General features: G+C 46.1%; 1 protein-coding gene across 3 annotated transcripts in view; it reads right to left on the reverse strand.

The window, feature by feature from the left end:
• LOC310897192 (interferon-induced very large GTPase 1-like) overlaps positions 1-24204 on the reverse strand; it is a 70808-nt gene that overhangs the window by 17385 nt on the left and 29219 nt on the right. The window contains exons 1-2 of one of the 3 annotated variants that reach the window (XM_083830541.1): positions 9617-9862; positions 1225-1365 (exon numbers count right to left, since the gene is read on the reverse strand). Coding sequence is in view for 1 of the 3 variants with exons in the window: in XM_083830539.1 (XP_083686665.1) it covers positions 1225-1365 (141 nt within the window). In the remaining 2 variants the exon portion in view is untranslated. Of the gene's footprint in view, positions 1-1224; positions 1366-9616; positions 9863-24204 lie in introns of those variants that run through there. The other 2 variants (XM_083830539.1, XM_083830540.1) reach the window with 2 other exon arrangements.

A 24204-nucleotide genomic window follows, 5' to 3' on the forward strand; every position in this document is an offset into this window, starting at 1 on the left:
GAACACAGATACTGCAGCAAAGTCATGACCCCAACGCAGAGGAAGACGACGATCTTCATCCCCACAACCACCAGAGGACTGATGAAGACCCCCTAGCAACAGGCCGCGCAGTCATAGAAGACACCAGGAGGTGCTACTAAACCCGGAACTACTAGGCTATAAATCAAGACTCTGGTGGGTTTGGGTGCGCCGTTGGCGGAGCAGGAGACTCCCCGGCCGCCCAGCGCTGTTTTACTTATCGCTGCTTGCTGAATTGCTCAAATAAATAGAAATTCAATCTACCTTACCCACGATGTGTCGGGAATGATTTCTACCAAAACTAATTTATAACAAGCAGAGAGGTTAGGAGTTTTAAGAAATAAATGAAGTTTTAAACTGAGAGCCTAGCAGAACAGTCAAATCCGTTTCTGAGGCCTAATTTGTATTCCTGAGGGGAAAATGTCAATCTTGAGTATGTTATTCACTGGAGAAGAATGTTTAGGAGGGGAATGATTTGGCAGGCAGCTATGCAAGAATGGGAAAGAACTAACGCACCCCCACCCCCAGACCAAGAGTAATTCTGATAGAGCAGAAATATCCACTTATCTAACTGTGATAATAACAACCCACAACATAGAAATCCTATGAGAGACTCAGGGTCAGAATTAGAAAGTACTTGGGGATGAATCCTGAGGACCTGGTAGCCCAAGGGCTCTTTAAAGTTAATTTTGTGATTAAAGCCTGGCCAGATATGCAGAAAAAGCTCCAGAAGGTGGGAGGATGGAGTGAACAGTGCAGGTAGTATGAAGGTGTATGCCAGGAGGGGAGATGAGAAGGAAAAGCAAAGAGCAAAACAAATGGTATTCACAGCGTACTGGGTAGTGAGGCAGAGGGGGAGATAGAGGGCCCAGGATGGAAAGGAGAGGAAGAGAGATGAAGGAATGGCAGACAAGGAAAGCTACCTGTGTTTTAGCCTAAATCCCAGCAGGGACAGGCTTTGAGAAGATGTTTTAAGTGTGGCCAGGCCGGCCACTTCAAATAGGAGTATCCGGAGTAGAAGAAGGAGGAGAGATTGCTGTTATAAATTCAGAATAGGGGAGTCAGGGCTTCTCAGAAAGCTTGTTCCCTGATAAATGAAAAAGTGTACCTCAAGGGTTCCTCAAGTGTACCTCAATGGGGATCACTCTACAATTATCATTATGGGCAAAACAGACTTAGCATAGGAAGATTAATAACATTTATTACCTATTGCTGACAGGCTGGAGCGGTGAGAAACAGAGAAACAAGGTGGGGGCACCTTCCCCCATCCACTCTCTTCCACCTCTTCCCTGCCCTGAGTGACGTGGGGGGGCTGGGAGCGGGGGCTGCTGTCAGTCTGTGGTGCTTCTGTGGGAACAAAAATGTTGTTTTTGCAGAGTTACATTGTTTAGAGGGAAGGAATGTGGTAATGAGATATGGTTGCAGTGATAAGAAAGCTAAACAGACAACCTTGTAAAATGCAGACAACCAGAATCCTTAGAGCAATTAGGTGGAAATCACTGTGTAAGAAACATTACCACCTTGAAGAGTATAAAAGTCAAAAGAAATTTGACTTATAACAGGCCGGCAATTGAAAGCCATGTATTGTCTGTGAAGCACCGGATCGATTGTGAACCTGGATTACTCAGTCAATGGGGAAACAGGGGAGGGTCCCGGTCCTCGAGAAAAAAAGTATATAAACTGTTATGGAACTAGTAGGCGCGTTCCTGCTTGTGGGACGCCCACCATTGCAATGGCGAATCGATTCCTACTTCACTGAGATCCTCGCCTGAGCCTAACTTAATGGCTACAGAGTGTTTCTCACACTTCATCTCCCCCGCTCCTTCATGGTCGCTCTCCCCCCTGCTCTGGTGTGGGGTCCCCTCTCGTGGGGTGCCGACCTTCCTGGGCTGCTCCTGAATGGGCTGCAGTGTAGAGATCTGCTCTGCCGTGGTACACCATGGGCTGTGGGGGTCTGCCTTCCACACCAGGGGCCTCTCTGTGGGCCGCAGGGGGGCTTCGGCTCCGGCACCTGGAGCACCTCAGCGCTGCACTCCCCCTCCTCTGCACTGACCTTGGTGTCTGCAGGGAGGTTTCTCACTCCTCGCTCTCCCAGCTGCTGTTGTGCAGCAGTGTTTTTTTCCTTTTCTTGGATGTGCTCTCACAGAGGCACAAACTGCATTGCTCATGGCTTGGCTCTGGGCAGCTGTGGGCCCCTTTGGAGCCAGCTGAAACTGGCCCTTATCTAACATGGGGCAGCTGCTGGATTCTGCTCACAGGGGCTACCACTGCAGCCCCCCCAGTACCAGAACCTTGCCATGTGAAACCAATACACTGGGGCAGCTAGGTCATTGCTGGTCTGTAAAGTGTCAGGGCTTAAATTAACTAACGAAACCCGAAATGTGATGGGGGTAGAAGGGATGGGATAACAGTGCTACTTTTTGGGGACACCAAGCTGAGACTAGGGATAGACTGATCACTGGGCAATTTTTGTATGCACCTGAGGCAGAGACTAACTTGGGAAAGGATTTGATAATGAAATTGGGCATTCAAATAGTAAATTGTTAGGCTGGAATAATGGTGTTATTAATGGGGTGCTCTCAGACCCCGAGAGCAAAGATATATTTTCCTTTGAGTGGAAGGACCCTGAAATGGGGTGGAAGCAACAATACAGATGGACAATTTTACCTTAGGGGTTTACAGGGCCACCGATTTATTTGGGCAAGTTCTAGAACAAATTTTGGAGCAATTCCAACCTCCAGAGTAGGTGTTACTGTAAGGAACGGTCCAGCAATTCATGTCACTAAGGGATTTGAAGGGTTAACATTGAGGCCCGGGTTTAGGCAATAAGACAACAAAGGGATTTTTTAGAGAAATACTGCTGACTCTGCACGGGACGTGCAGGAGCTTCTGACATCCGGCCAAGATACTACCAAATAAGGAGGAAGACCACGAGCCTTCAGCCCGAACGACCCCCGAGAGACCACCACAGACTGATACGCAGGCACCCCGGGAGGACTTCGGATTCAGGAAACCAATTATAATAACCCTGCCTCTTCTAGAAGTAGTAATGAATATGTATTAGCCTAGGAGCATAAAAATCAGCCATCTTACGTAACGGGCGTCTTGGTGGAGCAGAGACTCCCGGCACACCCAGCGCTGTTTGCTTGCCTCTATTCGTTTAATAAATTGTAAACTTTGATTGCAGTCCTATTTGGGACTCAGTCATTTATAACATTACTGTTCCAATATGTGGATGATCTTATATTGTCAGGACAGGAGAAAAGAGTTGTGAAGAAAGCCACTAACAAGCTATTGAACTTTCTGGGAAAACAGGATTTCAAAGGACTGGAAAATAATTAAAATTTGTAGAAAGACAAGTCAAATATTTAGGGCATCTAGTGTCTGAGAGGGAATGAAAAATAAATCCAGAGAGGATTCAGGGAATTGTTGAGCTACCCCTACCCAAAACTAAAAAGAACAAAAAAAGTTTTAAGAGAAAGAGGTTTTTAAGGAATTAGGAGTCACGAAGTCCAAAGGAAAACAGATACTCCCTGATGGGAGAGAAATGCTAAATAAAGTGCTAATAAGGTAAATATTGTTTTGCATCAAGAGGGTCATTGGGGAATTCAAGCAACGTGTGACGCTGTGCTATGGAAATATGTATGTGTAGGAATATATCTACTCTGGCTGAACGAGTATGCAGGAGTCGTGTAGTACATCAAAAGGTAAATAGGAAAATTATCCTCAGTCAGCCCAAAGAGGAGTGAGAACCAGGAATACAATGCTTCCAAAATGTACAGGTAGATTTTATAGAACTCCTTAGAGTAAGTAGATTTAAATAGTTATTAGTCTTGGTAGATCATTTGTCAGGGTGGGTGGAAGCTTTCCTATCTGCTTCTGCGAACATAGTAACTAAAGTAATTTTAGAACAAATAACTCCCAGGTATGGAATTGTTGAAAATATTGACTCTGATCAAGGAAATCTCTTTATGTCAGAAATATTGCAAGGGCTAATGTAAACTCTAGGAATTAAGTGGAAATTTCACGCTCCTTGGCATCCTTCCTCTTCTGGAGGATCAGACAGGAAAGAAGCAATTGACTATGTTCTGGAAACTCGGCTTCCCCAAACGAAGTGCTTCCCTTTGGCACTTCTCCAAATTCAAACTGCACCAAGAAAAGATGTGGGAGTTTCACCATATGAAATATTATTTGGATTGCTGTACATGGACAAAGGGAATGAATTACCTAAAATTGAGACAAAAGATGCTTTTCTTAAGAACTATATACCCGGGCTGTCGTCCTCTTTGTCATCTCTCAGGACCCGTTGACTCTTAGCTCAAACCCCACCTTTGGAAGTCCTGATCCATCCATTCTGAGCAGGAGATTGGGTTCTTATGCGAACATGGAGAGAATTGAAGCTGCAACCTGAGTGGGAAGGACTGTTCCAAGTGCTCCTGACTACTGAGACGACAGTAAGAACGGCTGAGAAAGGGTGGACTCATACCTGTGTAAAAGCATCAGTTAACCCTGATACCTGAGAGACTGCATTAACAAAGACTTTTAAGGTTAAAACCGTTAAAACTATCTATTGTAAACCTTTAACTTCTCCTTAGAAGAATTCTTAATGAATTAATGAGTACAAGGGATGGAATTACACAGAATTGGAGTGTTTCCAGGGAACACTCTCTGGAAGTGGGAGAAGGTGGGGTATTTAATCCCTACCAGAAGAATCCTTATTAGTTTGTGATGTTTATTGTTTATCTTAATTATTATTTCTTAATTATTATAGGGGTGTATATATAGAGAGAAATTATGTATTTTTTGTTTATCTTAGTGATACCTATTCTCAATGGATTAGTGATAGGATGGAGGGAAAAATCAGCATTTCCAGCTAATACAGAACATCTCTTGAGTTCTATCTCGAAATAATTGTTGGATTTGCACCCAGTTGCCTAGAAAGACTGAAAAGGCCTTGTCCCTGATTGCTATTTCCAGCAGCAACTCTGTCTGGATTCTATAGATTTCTAAAAATGACAAATCATACTCAGTCCTGGGAAGGAATAGATTTTGAAGTTGAGCTCCCTACACATAATCCTGGCTACAATATGCTGTGTTATCAAAGGCGCATTTTTAAACAACAATGATAGAAACTCAGGGGGCAATAGTACTGAGCCTGGGTGTGGAAATATCCATGAAGTAGGGAATAATCCATACTGTACCGAATATGGTAGCCACGGGAATACTAATATACATAATGCACACCAGATACAACATGAAAATCCTGTAACCAGATGGTCTGTCCCGAATGGCAAGGGGTGGTACTGGCTACACGGCAATAAAGCCAGGAAGGTGTTGCCCCTAGGATGGAAGGGAGCTTGCACCCTGGAGGCAATAATTCCAAATGTAACTATTATTGAAGACCCACAAAGCCAAAGCCCCCTTGAGACCACACGCAGAATTAAGCGGACTCCAGATACGCCTTTAGTAAAATTCTCTAGCATTTCACAGTTTTGCAAGGTGGTTTTTACCTTGGTTAGGGGTGAATGAATTAGAAAAAGCTATTGTAAATATCTCAGCTATAATTGAAGAACTAGAAAATAAGTTAGATAAGTTTTCAAAAATAGTACTCTAGAACCAAACAGTATTAGATTTATTAATAACCTCATAAGGAGGAGCGTGCACTGTAATTAATACTAGTTGCTGTATATATGTAGATCAAAGGCAATGAATTTGACTGATCTAAAAGATATTTGGAAAAAAACAAAACAAAACACAAGATCCTTCATAGAGTAGCTCAAGATAACAATTCCTGGAATTTAGAAAAATTTGTCAGAAACTAATTTCGTGATTACTTGAATAGAATTGGCTCAAACAAGTATTTGTTGGTATTGTAATAATAATGGCATTGTATATCTATCATCCCCCATGACATCCGAAGAAGAATATTGCACCTTAATGTTGGAAAAACTCAAGAGTGCGGTATGTGAAGAGGTGCAAAAACAACAATAGAAGTAAGAAAAGAAGAGGGGGGAATTGTGAGAAACTAAGTTGTGTTTTTGTAGTAGAGAACTAATTTTCTGTATAAGGTAGTTGTGTAGTCATAATAAGGAGAAATGCTAAGTAGATAAGTGGACAGTAGAAGGCCTCACTGCTCCAAAATAAGGTGGAAGCTTGAGAAAAACAGGATGAGCAGCGTGGGAACAGTAAAACAAAGATCACAGGTTCTCAAAACATAAGAAAGGGGAAAAAAAAGGGAAAAAGGAGAAATTAAAGGGTTGAAAAAAAAAAGAAAAATTGTACATATATGGCATAGAGGAACATCGAGAAGCTTGTGAACCTGTAGTACGCAGCCCATGAAGAAACAGGGGAGGTGATCAAGTGTCGGGTAATAGGGAATAAAAAGTTATGATTTGTTTATTAAAAAGCTCTCCTAATTGACAGGACGCCCGTCATTGCAATCGTGAATAAAATAAGCTTCACAGAAGATCCTGTCTGAAGAAAATTATTTGAGATTTTTCTCACATTCCCCATGATAGCCTTGTCTGTACATTGCAGAGACATAGACTTGACGGAGGGACCACTCGGTGGGTAAGGAACTGGCTGGATGGTCACACTGAAAGAGCTGTGGTCAAAGGATTACTGTCCAGGTGGAGACCAGTGACGAGTGGTGTTCCTCAGGGGTCAGTATTGGGACCATAACTGTTTACCATCTTTGTCAGTGACATGGACACTGGGACTGAGCACACCCTCAGCTAGTCTAGTGATGACAATCTGTGAGGTGCACTCTACATGCTGGAGGCAAGGCCTGGGCAGAGAATGGATCGAGAGTAGCCCTGAGGAGAAGGACCTGGAGATGCTGGTTGACAAGAAGCTCAATGTGAACCAGCAATGTGCGCTTGCAGCCCAGAAAGCCATCCGTACCCTGGGCTGCACCAAAAGCAGCGTGGCCAGCAGGACGAGGGCGGGGATTGTCCCCCTCTGCTCTGCTCTCGTGAGACCCCACCTGGAGCCCTGCGCTCAGCTCTGGGGCCCCCAGCACCAGAAGGACACGGAAGAATTAGAACAAGTCCAGAGGAGGCCACAGAGATGATCCAGGGGCTGGAGCACCTCTCCTGAGGGAGACCAGGGCTCCAACTGAGGGAGCTGGGGTTGTTCAGCCTGGAGAAGAGAAGGCTCCGGGGAGATCTTACAGCGGCCTGCCAGTACCTAAAGGGGGCTGCAGGAGAGCTGGGGAGGGACTCTGTCAGGGAGTGGGGTGATGGAACAAGGGGGAATGAGTTTAAACTACTTAGGGTAGGTTTAGATTATGTACAAGGAGGAAATCTTTCCCTCCGAGGGTGGCGAGGCCTTGGTGCAGGCTGCCCCGAGGAGCTGTGGAAGCCCTGTCCCCGGTGGTGTTCAAGGCCAGGCTGGATGGGGCTTTGGGCAACTTGGGCTGGTGGGAGGTGTCCCGGCCCATGGCAGGAGGGTTGGAACTGGATGAGCTTTAAGGTCCCCATATTGGGTTTACATGGCAAGATTTTGTTAGCAGGGGTCTGCAGGGGTGGCCTCTGTGAGAAGAATCCAGAAGCTGCCCCATGTTAGATAAGGGAGGGCCCTGCAGCCTCCATAGGCCAGTGCAGCAGGAGGCAGGAGGTGCTCCAGGCACGCAGCAGCAGTTCCCCTGCGGCCTGGGGAGAGGCCCCTGGTGGAGCAGGCTGTCCCCCTGCAGCCCACGGGTCCCACACGGAGCAGATCTCCACGCTGCAGCCCGTGGAGGAGCCCCCGGTGGAGCAGGTGGATGTGGCCTGGAGGAGGCTGCGGCCCATGGAGAGCCCCCGCAGGAGCAGGCCCCAGGCCAGAGCTGCAGCCCGTGGAGAGGAGCCCACGCAGGAGCAGGGGTCTGGGGGGAGCTGCTGCTCGTGGGGGACCCGTGCTGGAGCAGTTTGCTCCTGGGGGATGCACCCTGTGGGACGGAGCCATGTGGGAGCAGTTCTTGAAGAGCTGCTGCCTGTGGGCAGCCCCCGCAGGCTCAATTCGGGAAGGACGGCATCCCGTGGGAGGGACCCCACGTGGAGCAGGGGCAGAGAGGGACCGAGAAGGAACGGCAGAGACAATGTGTCAGGGACTGACCGCAGCCCCCATTCCTGGTTCCTCTGTGCTGCTTGGGGGGAGGAAGTTGTCTTTTTTGTTTGTTTGTTGTGTTTTTGTTTATTTGTTTCTCAGAGCTTTAGCTTGTTAGTTATAGGTAATAAATTTCTCTAATCACACTACGCTGAGTCTGTTTTCCCATTACAATAATCGTTGAGTGATCTCCCTGTCCTTATCTCAATCCATGAGCCCTTTTCATTGCATTTTCTCCCAGTTTTCCTATGAGGAGGGGGAGCGATAGAGCAGTTGTGGTGGAGCTCAGCTGCCCAGCAGAATAATACCACCACAGTCCCTTCCAATCCAAACCATTCTAGGATACTATGAAGTGCTAAAAACTTGTGGGTTGAGAAGAAGACGGTTTAATAGGACAGAAAAGGAAGGGATAATGATGATGATGGTAATAATAATAATAAACCAATGACTATCCAAAGCAAGTGATACACAGTGCAATTGGTCACCAACCACTGACTGAAGCCTAACCCTTGCTTTAGCAGCGGCCGTCCCCCAGCCCAGCCAACTCCCCTAGATATAATTGCTGAGCAGGATGCCCTCTGGGATGGGACATCCCTTTGGTTCCTTGGGGTCAGCTGTCCTGGTTCTGTCCCCTCCTGGCTCCTTGTGCACCCTGGGCTCCTCGCTGCCAGGGCAGCGTGAGGAGCAGGAAAGTCCTTGGCTCTGTGCAAGCACTGCTCCACAACAACTAACACATTGGTGCTGTCAGCATCATTCTCATCCTAAATCAAAACCACAGCCCATACCAGCTACAAGGAAAAAAATTACTCCATCCCGACCGTGCCTCTGCCTGCTGTGGGTGATGCTGCAGCCCCCAAGGCAGGGAGAGGACCCCTGTGCTGGGTTGGCCCCGGCCAACAAGGAGCACCCAGCAGCAGCTCACCCGCTCCCCACCAACAGGACGGGGAGAGAAGTGGAGACACACAAGCAAGACAAGCTCATGGGTTGAGGTAAAGAGAGTTTAGGAAGGATCAGAAAGCTGCACATAGGAAAGCAACGTAAGGAGTTTGTTTGCTGCTCCCCATTGCCCAGCAGCTGCCCCATGTGAGAGAAAAACCAGCTCCAGCCCAGCTGGGCTTGTGGCTGCACTGGCTCTGCAGGGCTGGCTCCTGCAGCAGCAGCAATCACTTCCCCATCCAGCCCCACCACTGGGCTTCGCACCTCTGCAGGGTATTGGGCTGTCCCGGGGGGCCTCCTGCTTCCCTGCCTGCTGCTGTCCCTGCTCCCAGATCCTCCCTGCCCTCCAGGGCAGCCCTTGCAGCACAGCCCCCCACCTCCTGCAGCAGCCTGACCGGAGGGAGCTGCTCCTCATTCCTGCGCCCCCGAGCAGAGCCCATTTCCCCTGTGCGAAAAGCCCTGCTGCCCTCCTGGCATCTCGCAGCCCAGCAGGGGATGGGTGAAACAGCGAGCAGGAGGCCGAGGGGGCTCCGCGTGTGGCCCCTGCCCTGCCCAGCGCATGTCAGCAGGGACCCACCTGCCCTCCCTGGTGCTCTGCAGCGCCTGCACAGCCTCAGCCCAGCTCCGGCAGCCTCTCAGCCCAGCTCCTGCACAGCCTCAGCCCAGCTCTGACCCCACTCTTTATAGAGCCCCGAGCCTCTGCACTGGTTGCAGTTTCCAGGTTGCACAACAGGGAGAGAATTTCTGCTTTCCTCGAAGTCAGGCTGTTATCTGATGCAGTGACTTAAAGTGAAACTCGGCAGCTGCTGGCTGTGCTGGGGCTGAGCCAGGCTGCTGGGGCAGCTGCACCCCAAGGCACCCTTTCAAGGAAGGGAAGAGGAAGTGGAAGAGGCAGGCAGCTTGTGGGAAAGGAATTTGCAGGTTGCATTGCCCTGTTTCACACATCCCTGAATTAGAGATAATGAGGAAATAAGCAGTAGAGACAAAATCTTGAGCAAGGTCAAGATAAATTAACTTGGCTACAGTGTTAAAGATGAGCTTTGGGCAGTGGCCAATTGCTGGCTGGCTCGAGGCGCGCGTCTGAGGGTCTCTAACCAACTGTATGACGGATTCAGGTGCGTGGACAGTGCATGGGGCTATGGGGAAAGTATATGTAGTGGAGAAAAATGGCAATTAAGGTCTCCTGTTCTAGAGCCATCGGGAGTCCGTGTCTTTCACCCCTTCAGCTGATGATCTATAAGAACTCAGGAACTGGTCTGGAAAATAATTGAAAATGGCTTTGTGAGCTATATGCGACCACATCATCACACGCTGAACAAGCAAGCAACTGAACTGGAGGAAGTAATATGACCACTGGAAGATTATCCATCTTCTAATTGTCTTTAAGTGGAAATTGTTGTGGCTACACCACAAAAATGGTTTGTTGGTTATTGGTCAAATTCTTAGTTGAAAAAGGCTGAGGAACATCAGAAGGTGTAAACAAATTCTTCTGTCCTCGCTTTCAAATTTAACTTCTTTTAACCTATTTCCTCCATTATTATTAATGTTGTGAGTCAATCCCATTCTCTTCTCTATAATCAGTTCTAGTCTTGACTAGTAAGTACTGCTTTTTACTGTCTTGTTCCTTTGCTTCACGGCAAATATTCCTATGCCTTGCTCCACTTTGCTAAGCTAAGCACAAGGCAGGGAGCCTGGACAAGTTTCAGTTTTGTGGCCTCAATTTGTTGGTGCAAGAATGCTTCCAACAAAGTGACTAAAGCATTTTTATAGATGACAGCTTGTCCAGGTACTAAATACTTTTAAAATTCTGAATTAAGAAATGTCACTTCTGTTTAACGGGTATGAAGTAAAGTACTTGTAACTGTGAAATCTTGAAGGAAGAGAATTAGGGCAAGGGTATACTTGAAATTCAGGCTAAGTATAGACAACAATTAATCATGCTTCTGCCATAAGGCCATTATAACAGTAAACTCAAAGACTAGTTACCCTGATGGTAGCTATTACATTTTTCTTCCATATCTCTTGGGAGTATTTGATTCATTTATATTGGGCAATTGCAACCAATTAATACAAAGCTGCAAACAGCAGGGAGTTTCTGGAGAGTCTCCATCTCCAGTCATCCTGATAAAAACCATTACAGATGGACACATAGTCATAAACAGTGTAACCATGTGTATAACCATTCATGTAGTTTCAAAGATATTCTTTTTTATTTAAATACAAGGGGAGTTTCCGTCTCCACAGTTTGGTGGTAGTGCATCACACTGTACTTAAAAAGTGGGGAAAAAAATTTAAAAAAAGCAAGCTGTGCTTTTCACTTTTTTTTTTTTCCCTCTAATAAGCAGCTGCTTCCCTTCTTCCCTTTCAGGTATATTTGGCATTTTGCATTTGTATTAAGTTCCTTCGGCAGGCACTGCTTGCAATTTCCTTATATTAACATCTAGCACAAAGAAATCTCATCTTCAGGGTTCAACAGCCTAATGGTTTGCTTAGGGATTTGAATAAATCAACAGCTGTGGCCTTCAGCCATTTTGTCTTGCCAAAATAAAAGTAGCTGAAAAACTGCTTGTTATTGTGGCAGTCCTCACATGAGCTTCGAGAGAGGGATAAAGAAGCCTTTTCTCTGCAGAGAATGCTTCACACAAAACATACAGTATTACAGATGTAATTCTTTCACTCCATCAGTAAAAAGCAGTCCCTAGAGAGCGCGAGCGACCAGGAGCGCAGTGAACAGGACGGGCGAACAGGACATGGTGCGGCAGTTTTCGCGGCAGTTCGCTCAGGCAGGACAGAGCGTTCTGCCCCGCGCACGAGAACAACTCATCCACCAGCTGCCTACCTATAGGTAAACCACCATGGTCAACACTAGACGGAGAGCTCTTTCTAGAAAGTCCGTTGCCACCCAGACTGAGTGCCTGCTCAAAAATGCGGCAGTTCAGGTCTCTGGGTGCACGGAGTGCCTGAGCCTGTTGCTGCCCTCTGAGGGTGGCAGAGACATCATGTGTGTGAGGTGTGAGCAGGTGGATGACCTGCTCAGCCTAGTGGCAGAGCTCAAGGAGGAGGTGGAGAGGTTGAGGGCCATCAGGGAGTGTGGGTGGGAGACAAACAGATGGAGCAACTCCCTGCAAGGCCTGAAAGAAAGGCACTGGGGTGAGCCACCCCAAACAGTGGTGAACCCCTGCCCCATCAAGCAGAGGGAGGGAATCTAGGAGATGAGGAGGAATGGAAACGGGTCCCTGCTCAGCATTGCAGGCAACCCCCCTCCCTACCAGCCCAGACTCTACAGGTGCCCATACTCAACAGGTTTGAGGCCCTGGAGCTTGAGAGACTGGTGGGTGAGGATGAGGTGAAAAGTCTATCCAGGAGGATGCCTAGGGCGAGGAAGTCGACTCCACGCCTCAGGACTGCCTCCACTAAGAAAGAAAGAAGGGTGATTTTTGTAGGCGACTCCCTTCTCAGGGGAACAGAGGGCCCTATTTGTCAACCTGACCCTACCCGTAGGGAAGTCTGCTGCCTCCCTGGGACCAGGGTCAGGGACATTGCCAGAAAGCTTCCTAACCTGGTTCACCCCTCTGACTACTATCCTCTTTTGATAGTCCAGACTGGTGGAGATGATACTGGAGAGAGAAGCCTGAAGGCTATCAAACGGGACTTTAGGGGACTGGGACAATTAGTAGATGGAGCGGGAGTACAGGTCATGCTTTCCTCCATCCCTACAGTGGCAAGGAGGGGTACAGAGAGGACCCAGAAAACCCACCTGATAAACAGGTGGCTCAGAGGCTGGTGCTAACACAGAATTTTTTTATTTTTTATTTTTTTTTGACCACGGGGTGCTTTACTCAGCACCCAACCTGCTAACTGCAGATGGGTCCCATCTGTCTCTAAGGGGAAAGGGACAATAGCGCAGGAACTGGCAGGGCTCATTGAGAGGGCTTTAATCTAGGTAGGAAGGGGGATGGGGATGAAATAAGGCTCGTTAGAGGTGTGCCAGGGGGAACAATGTCAGGGTCTGGGGAACAGGCAATGGCTCAGCTGAAGTGCATCTACACTAATGCACGCAGCATGGGCAACAAACAGGAGGAGCTGGAAGCCATCATACAGCAGGCAGGCTATGACTTGGTTGCCATCACTGAAACGTGGTGAGACCACTCTCATGACTGGAGTGCTGCAATGACTGGCTATAGGCTCTTCAGAAGGGACAGGCAGCACAGAAGGGGTGGTGGTGTGGCTCTCTATATTAGAGAGTGTTTTGATGTTGTGGAACTCGAGGCTGAGACTGGGAATGATAAGGTTGAGTCCCTATGGGTTAGGATTGTCGGGAAGGCCAACAAGGCAAGCATCCTGGTGGGGGTTAATTACAGACCGCCAAACCAGGATGAGGAGACAGATGAGGAATTCTACAGGCAGCTGGCAAAAGTTGCAAAATCGTCAGCTCTTGTCCTCGTGGGAGACTTCAACTTCCCAGGCATATCCTGGAAATGCAATACAGCTCAGAGGAAGCAGTCTAGGAGGTTTCTGGAGAGCGTGGAAGATAGTTTCCTGATGCAGCTGGTTAGTGAGCCTACCAGGAGAGGTGCCCCACTGGACCTTCTGTTCACAAACAGAGAAGGACTGATGGGAGATGTGGTGGTCGGGAGCTGTATTGGGCAGAGTGACCACGAAATGGTAGAGTTCTCTATTCTTGGTGAAGTCAGGAGGGGGGTCAGTAAAACTGCTGTCTTGGACTTCTGGAGGGCAGACTTTGAGCTGTTCAAGACACTGGGTGGCAGAGTCCCTTGGGAGGCAGTTCTGAATGGCAGAGGAGTCCAGGAAGGCTGGGCAGTACTCAAGAAGGAAATCTTAAAGGCTCAGGAGTGGTCTGTCCCCACGTGCCCAAAGATGAGCCAGCATGGAAGAAGACCGGCCTGGCTGAACAGAGAGTTGTGGCTAGAGCTTAGGAAAAAAAAGAGAGTTTATGACCTTTGGAAAAGAGGGCAGGCCACTCAGAAGGATTATAAGGATGTTGTAAGGATGTGTAGGGCCAAACTTAGAGAGGCCAAAGCTCATCTGGAGCTCAATCTGGCTACTGCTGTTGAAGATAACAGAAAATGTTTTTATAAATACATTAACACGAAAAGGAGGACTAAGGAGAATCTCCATCCTTTACTGGATGCGGGGGAAAACTTAGTGATGAGAGATAAGGAAAAGGCTGAGGTGCTTAATGCCTTCTTTGCCTCAGTCTTCAGTGGCAAGACCAGTTGTTCTCTACATACCCAGTACCCTGAGCTGGTGGAAGGGGATGGGGAGCGGGATGTGACCCTCACAATCCACGAGGAAATGGTTGCCGACCTGCTACAGCACTTGGATGTACACAAGTCGATGGGGCCGGATGGGATCCACCCGAGGGTACTGAGAGAACTGGCGGAGGAGCTGGCCAAGCTGCTTTCCATCATTTATCGGCAGTCCTGGTTGTCAGGGTAGGTCCCAGCCGACTGGCGGCTAGCAATGGACGTGATGCCCATCTACAAGAAGGGCCGGAAGGTACACCCGGGAAACTATTGGCCTGTTAGTTTGACCTCAGTGCCAGGGAAGCTCATGGAGCAGATTACCTTGAGTGTCATCACATGGCACTTGCAGGGCAACCAGGCGATCAGGCCAAGTCAGCATGGGTTTATGAAAGGCAGGTCCTCCTTGACGAACCTGATCTCCTTCTACGACAAAGTGATGCGCTTGGTGGATGAGGGAAAGGCTGTGGATGTGGTTTACCTTGACCTCAGTAAGGCTTTTGACACCGTTCCCCACAACATTCTCCTCAGGAAACTGGCTGCTCTTGGCTTGGACTGGTGTATGCTTCGTTGGGTTAGAAACTGGCTGGGTAGCTGGGCCCAAAGAGTCGTGGTGAATGGAGTTAAATCCAGTTGGAGGCCGGTCACTGGTGGAGTCCCCCAGGGCTCAGTACTAGGGCCAGTTCTCTTTAATATTTTTATAGATGATGTGGATGAGGGGATTGAGTGCACCCTCAGTAAGTTTGCAGACGACACCAAGTTAGGTGTGTGTGTCGATCTGCTCGAGGGTGGGAAGGCTCTGCAGGAGGATCTGGATAGACTGGACCGATGGGCTGAGGCCAACTGTATGAAGTTCAACAAGGCCAAGTGCCGGGTCCTGCATCTGGGGTGCAACAACCCCAAGCAGTGCTACAGGCTGGGAGATGAGTGTTCCAGAGCTCCTCCTGTTCTCAGAAACTCCCAATCTCTCTTCATGACCATGTGTGACAAACAAGCACAAAAAAAAATAGCATCGTTTAGCCCCACCAGTCTGCTAAAAGTCCATATTTTTTCAGTGCGAGGTGTTACAAAACAGGAATGGTCTGATATAAGGACAGGTGGTAATGTAGGATTGGCCAGAGGCAATTTCCAATCTCAAAAGACCATTTTCAACATCAGTTTATCAGATCTCTCTCTTGTAGGAAATCAGAATTCCAAAACTTACTCGTGTTCCTGTTTGAAATTACAGCAATGGCTTGTAAGGAACTTTCTGGAAAACACACGCTTCTGGAAAAAAAAAAAAGTTTCAAACATCCTCCATTTTTCCATCAGTGCTGAAATTTGTTTCATGGCATGTCAGTAATGACCTGATTTAGGGAGTGTGGTTCTTTTAAACAATCTTCTGACATCCCAGTTGACTGCTCTGTTGTCCATTTTCTTCTCAGTGGGTGATAAATCCAAGTACCAAAGCCTCATCATTTTTGTTTCTTAATGAATAGCCCTACTGCTGTGTTATACTGGAACATTGAGTTATATTAGAGCTAGTGGTCAAATGGACACAGGAACATCCATGTATGAAATCCTCTTATGGTCAGAAAAGTGCTAACATCTATGTGTAATTTTCAGAAAAGTGCAGTATGTCATCCTTCATGTACCCAGCCATTTCAGTCACTGACGGGAATATTGTTTTGAATTTTAAGATACACAGTGAAGAAAGGCTCGTTTCACCTGATTTTAACTGTATGCTTATGGTTCCATTTGATAATCCATGGAAAGGAAGAAGCAGGCACTGATAGGAAACACTTCACTGGATCCTAAAATAAGTGCCTAAAACATGAGTGATACATTGTCTTGGAGAGGTGCCAGCGTCTCTCTGGCGGTTGTATAGGGAACCCACACAACTAGCTCAGACTTAAATGACTAAAGTTTGATAAAACGAATGCCATTATTAGAGTAGATGGGTACATATTCCTCTTATGTCATCTCTGTATTATTTTTGCCTTTAAGTTCTGCTAATAAAGTATTTTCTGTGCAAACAAAATCAGTACTGCATTTTGGACAAATTAGACTTAGATTTAGTTCAAGTTTTCAGAGATTGCTTCATGTACCCAGAAGTGAGGCAAGACCTAAACACAGCTGCTTAAAGAGGAAGTCTTAGAGTAGAAAGAACGTAATAAAATACTGGCCTAATCCAACCACTCTCGTACTATTTTAAGCTTCTTGGTGTGACAGTGAATAGTTTAAAGTGCAAGGTCCTGCACTGGTCCTGCATTTAAGCCAACGGTGAGAATTTACTAGTTTGAAATGATAAATAATGAGAATAAAAATCTGAGAGATGTGATTGGTATACTGAGTCTTGCTGATCACTCCTTGGCTCTCCAGATGATGAACCAATTCATGGATGGGCATCAGGGAATCTCGGTTGGTGCGATATTGCCGCCAGTGCATAGTTGTAGTCGCAATTGGCACTTGCAGTTCTTCAATCCTCAGCAATCCTACAGCAGAAGGGTTTTCTGAGAGACCAGGCAGGGTAGACAGCTGCTTAATCTTCTCTGTACTCAAGGCAGCTATGTCAAAAGCCCACCGGTACCCTTTTGGATCCTTGAAGTACCCTCTCTTGAGGTAGTCTGTGCCGAGGATACATGGAGCCTCTGGGCCAGTCACAATGGGGTGCTTTTGCCACTCATTCCCAGTTAGACTCACTTCAGCTTCCAATACAGTTAGCTCTTGGGATCCCCCTGTCACTCCAGAGGTACAGATGGGTTCTGCCCCTTGGTGGCCTGATGGCATTAGGGTACACTGTGTGCCTGTGTCCACTAGAGCTTTATATTTCTGCAGTTCTGGTGTGCCAGGCCATCGAACCCACACAGTCCAGTAGATCCGATTGTCCCTCTCCTCTACCTGGCCAGAGGCAGGGCCCCACTAGTCCTGGTTGGAGCATCTGTCAATTAGTTCTTCCAAATGTGAAGCAGAGGTCTCTTTGTCAGGGTCAGGAGTAATACTAGCCCTTCTACTGCCTCTGGGGGACTGCCCAACAGATACTGGGACAGCAATCCTCCTAGGGGTCTCTTTTCTTGCTGCTGTATCTTTCTACTGTTCATGTAACTGAGCAGCTAGGGTCGAGGTCGGTTCACCATCCCACTTCCTCATATCTTCCCCATAGTCACGTAAATAAAACTAGAAGGTGCTCCATGTTGTGTGTCCTGGATTCTCCCTTGCTTGAGCCGGAGAATGCTGGCACTTAATGGCTGAAAGATTCTTCCATCTAGGTGAGGAGGGAGTTATGTGTTCTTCTAACCATTGGGACAGTTTCTCCACTGCTGAAATGCTGGCCCGTACTGGGGCAGAGAGATTTTCTTCATATTTATGAAGCTGGTTGGACACAGTATCCACTGTTGGCCCCATCCCCTCATCCCAATTTGTTTACCAGCGTGCTGGCATGTGATAGGGGTGCAGCCTGTACAAACTTCTGCCACATGGATGTTGTGCATTGGACTTCATCAGGGTCTTTAGGTGTCTGTTCATGGTTCAAATTACTATAAATCATCTCCAGCACAGCTAATTCCCTCAGTTGCTGGAGACCTTTCTCCATGGTGATCCACTTGCCTACTTGATATACAGTATCATCCTTGTGGGGATGTTGGTAATAGAAGATGAAATAATACAATATTGCTTAATATGTGTTACATTTGCGATGTACTGTTCCGGGGCTGCGCTTGGAAGATACAAAATATATGTGCAAGGATAGCATGAGAGAATGCACCGATTCATGATGAGGAGTAAGGAGGACTAAAAGAATGCTCAATTTGCAAGACATCTAGATAACTGGGGCATCTTGGACCCTGGGAACTGGATCAAACCAACCTTGCGGTTTGGACTGAGACCGAGGGCTCAGAGAGCATGCGTAAGAAGAAAAGGTTAAAAAGTTCAACTCTGATGAAGACATCTTACTTCATCCCAACGACCACCCGGACGACCACCAGAGAGTAATACGCAAGCGCAGAAGGACTGATAAGATAATTAGCATACGAAGCGGGGCTAGGTGGAGCTAGGAAATGAATATGCATAGATGTGTTGTGAAACTTAATGCATATGTAGTATTTTAGGAGATAAAAGAGAACTGAGTGAACAAATCGGACAAAGTTAGATTTGGGCAGGCATGCCCCTAACTTACGGCGCCTAATAAAGCACCTTCATATAATCACTTTGTGGATTATGTGTTTTCATGTACGCTAACAGGGATACCTTTCTTTCACAGCTGCCAGGAGTCGCCTCCAGAGGCTGAGAACCTGTGCCTCTCTCCCAATTACTCTGTCAATGATCCTTTCTCTAGAGAGGGACCCCAGCTGCTTGGCTTCATTGCCTTCTAGTTGTTGGCTCTCGGCCCCAGTGTCCCAGCATCGAAGCAGCCAGGTGAAGATGTGCTCACCTGGATGACGACTGAAATCCTTTCGTATTTCTTGCAACTCACTCAAGGATAGGGATCGGGTGGTTTCTGATTCATTTATGATTTCCGTCTCTTCTCCCTGATGTTGTTGTGATGCTGCTGCTTTAGAGCTGCCTGCCTTTTCCTCTTCTCCCTCCTCCTCAGGAGGAGCTTTTTCCCTTACTAAACGAGCTGACTTACGTTTCCATTGTTTTGTCTTGACTATGGGGGCGACTGATACCACGGATGGTAGGTCCTCTGGAATGGTCACAGTGTCTGTTATCTGGTCATCAAGTTCAAAAACGTCCCCATCCCCTTGAGGGTGCCGGGCAGTGCTAATTGCCATTTGATAGGCATAAGCCAGACCCCAGCAGAGTGCAGCAAGCTGGTGGAGTTCTCTGGTATTGCCAGGGTCAGGACATACGCCTTTCAAACATTCTACCAGTTTTTTTTGCATTTCGCACTTGTTCAAGGGTGAAGTGAAAAAACATTGGAGGAGAAAACTGTGACAGGTACCTGCCCATATCCTCCCACACACATTGCCACCCACAACTACGTTGTCTCAGGGCAGGTTCTTGGATGATAATCTTAATGAATTTTTTGACCTTAGGGAGGAAAAGAAACACTAGAACTAATAATAGGAGGATGACAGCCGACCAAGGGTATTCAAGATACTTGAAGGCTGCTGCAATTAGCCCACAGGGAGAGAAGAAGGCACCACTCCCGATATTATTCACAAATTGACTTCTAGAGGAGAAGAAGAAGGCAGTGTAATTCTTAATATTTCCAAAAAGATAATCTCCGGGAGACCAGAATGATAACAATGCAGGGCCTGAGTACCAGACAAAACTGAAGGCCAGTGTGTTACAGCACAGTGTGATAAAGAAACCAAACACTGATTTTAACATGTTCTCTGATCGGATATAGAGGAGAAAAGAGAACAGAGGACAGATTACATACAACATAGTCACACAGAAAAATATTAACAGCAAACTGAACATTGTGACTAGCAAGTATGTTAGTTGTAAATACTTTAATCAATTCTACTGTTATCTCAACCCTCGAGCCCCACGTTGGGTGCCAAAACGGACTGTGGTGGTTTTACTCAGGTGGGCAGCCGAGTTCCACCATGGCAGCTCTCTCACTCCTCCCTCCTCAAAGAGGAAGGGGGAGAAAATAGGACACAAAGAGCTTGAGGTTTGAGATCAGAATGATTTAATTAAAGGGAAAGGGAATGGGGGAAAAACAAAACAAAAAAAACAAGGCCATGTGTAGCACTGAGAGAAAGGGTAAAAAAAAAAGTTATTCTCTACTTCCCATCAATGAGCAATGTTCGGCCATGTCCTGGGAAGCAGGGCCTCAAAACACATAGTGGTTATTTGGGAGGACAGCCCCCTCCCCCACGAGAGCCCCCTTTTATTGCTGAGTGTGACATCATGTGTTATGGAATATCCCTTTGGTTGGTTTAGGTAAGCTGCCCTGGCAATGTCCCCTCCCCTTCAGTTGCCCACCCCCAGCCTGCTGGCTCTTGGGGGCTTGGAGGGAGTCCTGATGCTGTGCCAGCACTGCTCAGCAGCAGACACAACACTGGTGTGATACCACTGCTGTTCCAGCTACAAGTGTAGAGCACAGCACTGTGTGGGCTGCTGCAGGGAAAGGTGACTCCATCCCAGACAGACCCAGCACATATACCCACTACTATAATGCAGCCACCAAAATGACTAATATGTACAGTTATTGGCTGATGTTTTTCTTTATACTTCATGGACTTCTCTATCACATTTGCCTTTGACAAATGAATCCAAATATTCAGGACTGACTGCAATATAGCACAAAGATGCCTGAGCAACTTTAACATTACCAAATCTGAGTACTGGTGGCAGCAGTGTGAAGATCAGAATGAGCTAGATAACTCTGCTGTCTCCAACGGTTTATAATCATCCCACTTTCACCCTGCTCCTCTCCTTTTCAGGAAGGACAGTCTTCAGACTGTCAGAAGGGCATCCCTAAAGAGGCAGGCAGAGGTGCAGACCAGTGTTAAGGAGTGAAGCTCTTCTTCCCTAAAGAAAAAAGAAAAAAGAAAAGAAAAGAAAAAAGAAAAGAAAAGAAAAGAAAAGAAAAGAAAAGAAAAGAAAAGAAAAGAAAAGAAAAGAAAAGAAAAGAAAAGAAAAGAAAAGAAAAGAAAAGAAAAGAAAAGAAAAGAAAAGAAAAGAAAAGAAAAGAAAAGAAAAGAAAAGAAAAGAAAAGAAAAGAAAAGAAAAGAAAAGAAAAGAAAAAGAAAAAAAAAAAAAGAAAGAACTGAAATCTTGTATCAGCTTTGGCTGTACTCCCATGATATGAAGCAGGTGAGTTACCACCCCAGCTCAGAAGAAATGCTTGAATAGTGCTATTTGACAGCTGCTGATTAACCTGTGTGGTCTAGCAGCAAAGTGATAGGTGCCATACAGAAGCCAGACACTTGAACTATCACCACTTGTGCAGGCTGGTGGCCTGGAGTATCTGTTTCTGTGGGGCTGCCAATCCAGCATCTGTCGGTAGCATGTAGTTCATAGAGGAAACAAAGGGAAGTCCCAGTGACACATCATCCAGCTGCAGTCTCAAAGAAGTGCCATAGCAGGGCAAAAGAATGCCTCTTCTGTAATGAAAGAGTGGGTATTATTACAAGGCACATAAAATATGCACAGGGTTGAATTTCACCTCTACCAAAGACAGAAGACACTGAATATATATATATGTAACTGAAGGAAGCTCTGGAGTTTTGCTCTGCAAGTCCCGTGAAGAAAGCAGTAGCAGGATAAGTGCCATGGCTGCATGTTGTAACAGCACTGTTCAGCACTGTAACAGCTTCGTTAGAAATGATGATACATTAGATGTAGTAATCTCATTCTTTTCCACTCCCAGGCTGTGTTTGCTATCTCCAGGGAGGAAGATAGGAAAAACACGAGCCGTGATGTCATTTTTATGTGATAACTTCTTGTCTTAGGAGAAGCTCCTTGTTCCTTCCATTTCCTTATCTCTGTAATTACAACAGCACTGCCTTATACAGTCTTCCATTTCTTATTCCTGAACTTCACCTCTATGTCTCTTGTCATGTGTTTGTTGTTTTTGTAAACAGAGCTTATTCTCTGTCAGCCCACGCCACTTTCCTCCTCTTCATTTCCACATACGCTATTTGATTTTGTTTAAAATGTGTAATAATTTTATTAACTCCATAAAACTCCATAACTCCATAAAACCATTAAAAGGGATCAGTTGCCAAAGAGATGGTATTTAATCCACAGGATTATTCTCTGTGTATTGCCTATTTGTAGGTGATGACGATAACCTTTGTAAAATGCCTTAAATTGTTACTTGGTTTTGAAGGACTGGTTATATACCTCTTTCTTTAAAAACCCACTGAAGTCATTTGCCTGAAGAGGTTATAACAGTCACAAATATAGCTTAGTAGCCTCTCGTGTTGGCGACCTATCTGTACAGACTTGATCCCGCTGCCATTGAATTCAGTGGGAAAACTTCTCATTGCCTTTGATCTTGCAAGAACTGACTTTATATTCTTACACAGCTTTTTGGAATCAGTTTGATCGTTCTGTTGTGTGATAGGATCCTGAGGTCCCCCCAGTGAAGGCAAAAAACAGAACCAGGACTGTGTTGCTTGCGCTGGCTTTCTACTCCAGGCAGGTGCAGGGATAGGAGAGGAGCTGCACTCCCATTTCCCTTCTGATGTTCTTTCTCCTCTTTTCACCAAAATGCCAAAAAAGATTAGAACAATGGTGGCTTTAACACATTCTACATTCTGCCAGCCTGCAGCCTACTCTTCCTGGTCCTGAGTCCCCTTTGGGAGTCTGGGTCACCTGCAGGGGCATGTTAATGAGAGAGAGGAAACCAAAATCACACTGGCCCACATATTTAACAGGGTCACAGAGTATGGTAGTAGCACAATATTTTTGATGGGGAAAGGGATAGTGCCTCACAAAGTTCAGGCAATATCACCCATTGCACATATAAGGCAGCATCCTGCCACCTCACAAAGATGTGATATTACTTCTTGTGCAGATAGCCACAGAAACAGGATATGACACATGATTAGCAATTTGTAATTGCTAGAGAAGAAACTCGTCACCATTATTCCCCTGGGAAAGGAAGAAAAAAACCTTCAGCCTGGGGAAAAAAAAAAAAAAGTTATATTTTTAAAAAGTTATAGTATATTTAAAAAGCTATATATATTAGAGCAGTTCCAGGTTCAGCGTGCGCATGGCTTGTATAATAAACAGTATAAACTGTTCAAACAGTTTATAAACTGTTTAAACAGTATATTGCTTGTATAAGAAGCAGTGTGGCCAGCAGGTCTAGGGAAGTGATTATCCCCCTGTACTCGGCTCTGGTGAGGCCGCACCTCGAGTGCTGTGTTCAGTTTTGGGCCCCTCGCTACAGGAAGGACATGGAGGTGCTCGAGAGAGTCCAGAGAAGGGCAACGAAGCTGGTGAGGGGTCTGGAGAACAAGTCTTACGAGGAGCGGCTGAGGGAGCTGGGCTTGTTCAGCCTGGAGAAGAGGAGGCTCAGGGGCGACCTTATCGCTCTCTACAGGTACCTTAAAGGAGGCTGTAGGGAGGTGGGGGTTGGTCTGTTCTCCCACGTGCCTGGTGACAGGACGAGGGGAAACGGGCTAAAGTTGTGCCAGGGAAGGTTTAGGTTGGATATCAGGAAGAACTTCTTTACTGAAAGGGTTGTTAGGCATTGGAATGGGCTGCCCAGGGAAGTGGTTGAGTCGCCATCCTTGGAGATCTTTAAAAGACGTTTAGATTTAGAGCCTAGTGATATGGTTTAGTGTAGGACTTGTTAGTATTAGGTCAGAGGTTGGACCAGGTGATCTTGGAAGTCTCTTCCAACCTAGATGATTCTGTGATTCTGTGAATGGCTTTTCTGCTGTTTCATTTACCTATTCAAAGATTTAGAGTTTATTGAACAGTGAGGTGTCTCTGTAATATCACAGTTCACAATTCATTCTAAAACCAAGTTTCTGTGTTATGTATGCTTTTTGTTTCTCACTGAATAATAAGTATATGATTGCACCGAGAATACATTACAAAGGGAACTCTGTTTCACCTTATGAAGACTGTAAGGAACCATGTGCTATCTTGTGGCATAAAAAATAAGGAGACTTGCAGTAACAAACCATATGCTAAATCAAATCACAGCAAAAGTTAGTATGTTACAGATATATGCAACAGACCTGTAAACCAGGTGATAGCAAGGTTTTTAAATAGTTGTAGATAATTCAAACCTAATACTTACATTTTTTTCTCCTGTATCACCAGTATGTTTGAACTGCACCAAATATAGCGTGTGCAACATCGAAGTGTGAAAAAAAAAATGTAGAAAGTATTATTATTGATAATCAGGACTTTTATTATTGATAAACCAATTAGACTTGAGGGAAAAATAAAAGCTTTTAAAAATAAACGTGGAGATTATATGAATGTGCTTGAAAATGAAACA

The sequence above is a fragment of the Anser anser genome, assembly GCF_964211835.1.
Source record: "Anser anser genome assembly, chromosome: 3".
Classification (NCBI taxonomy): domain Eukaryota; kingdom Metazoa; phylum Chordata; class Aves; order Anseriformes; family Anatidae; genus Anser; species Anser anser.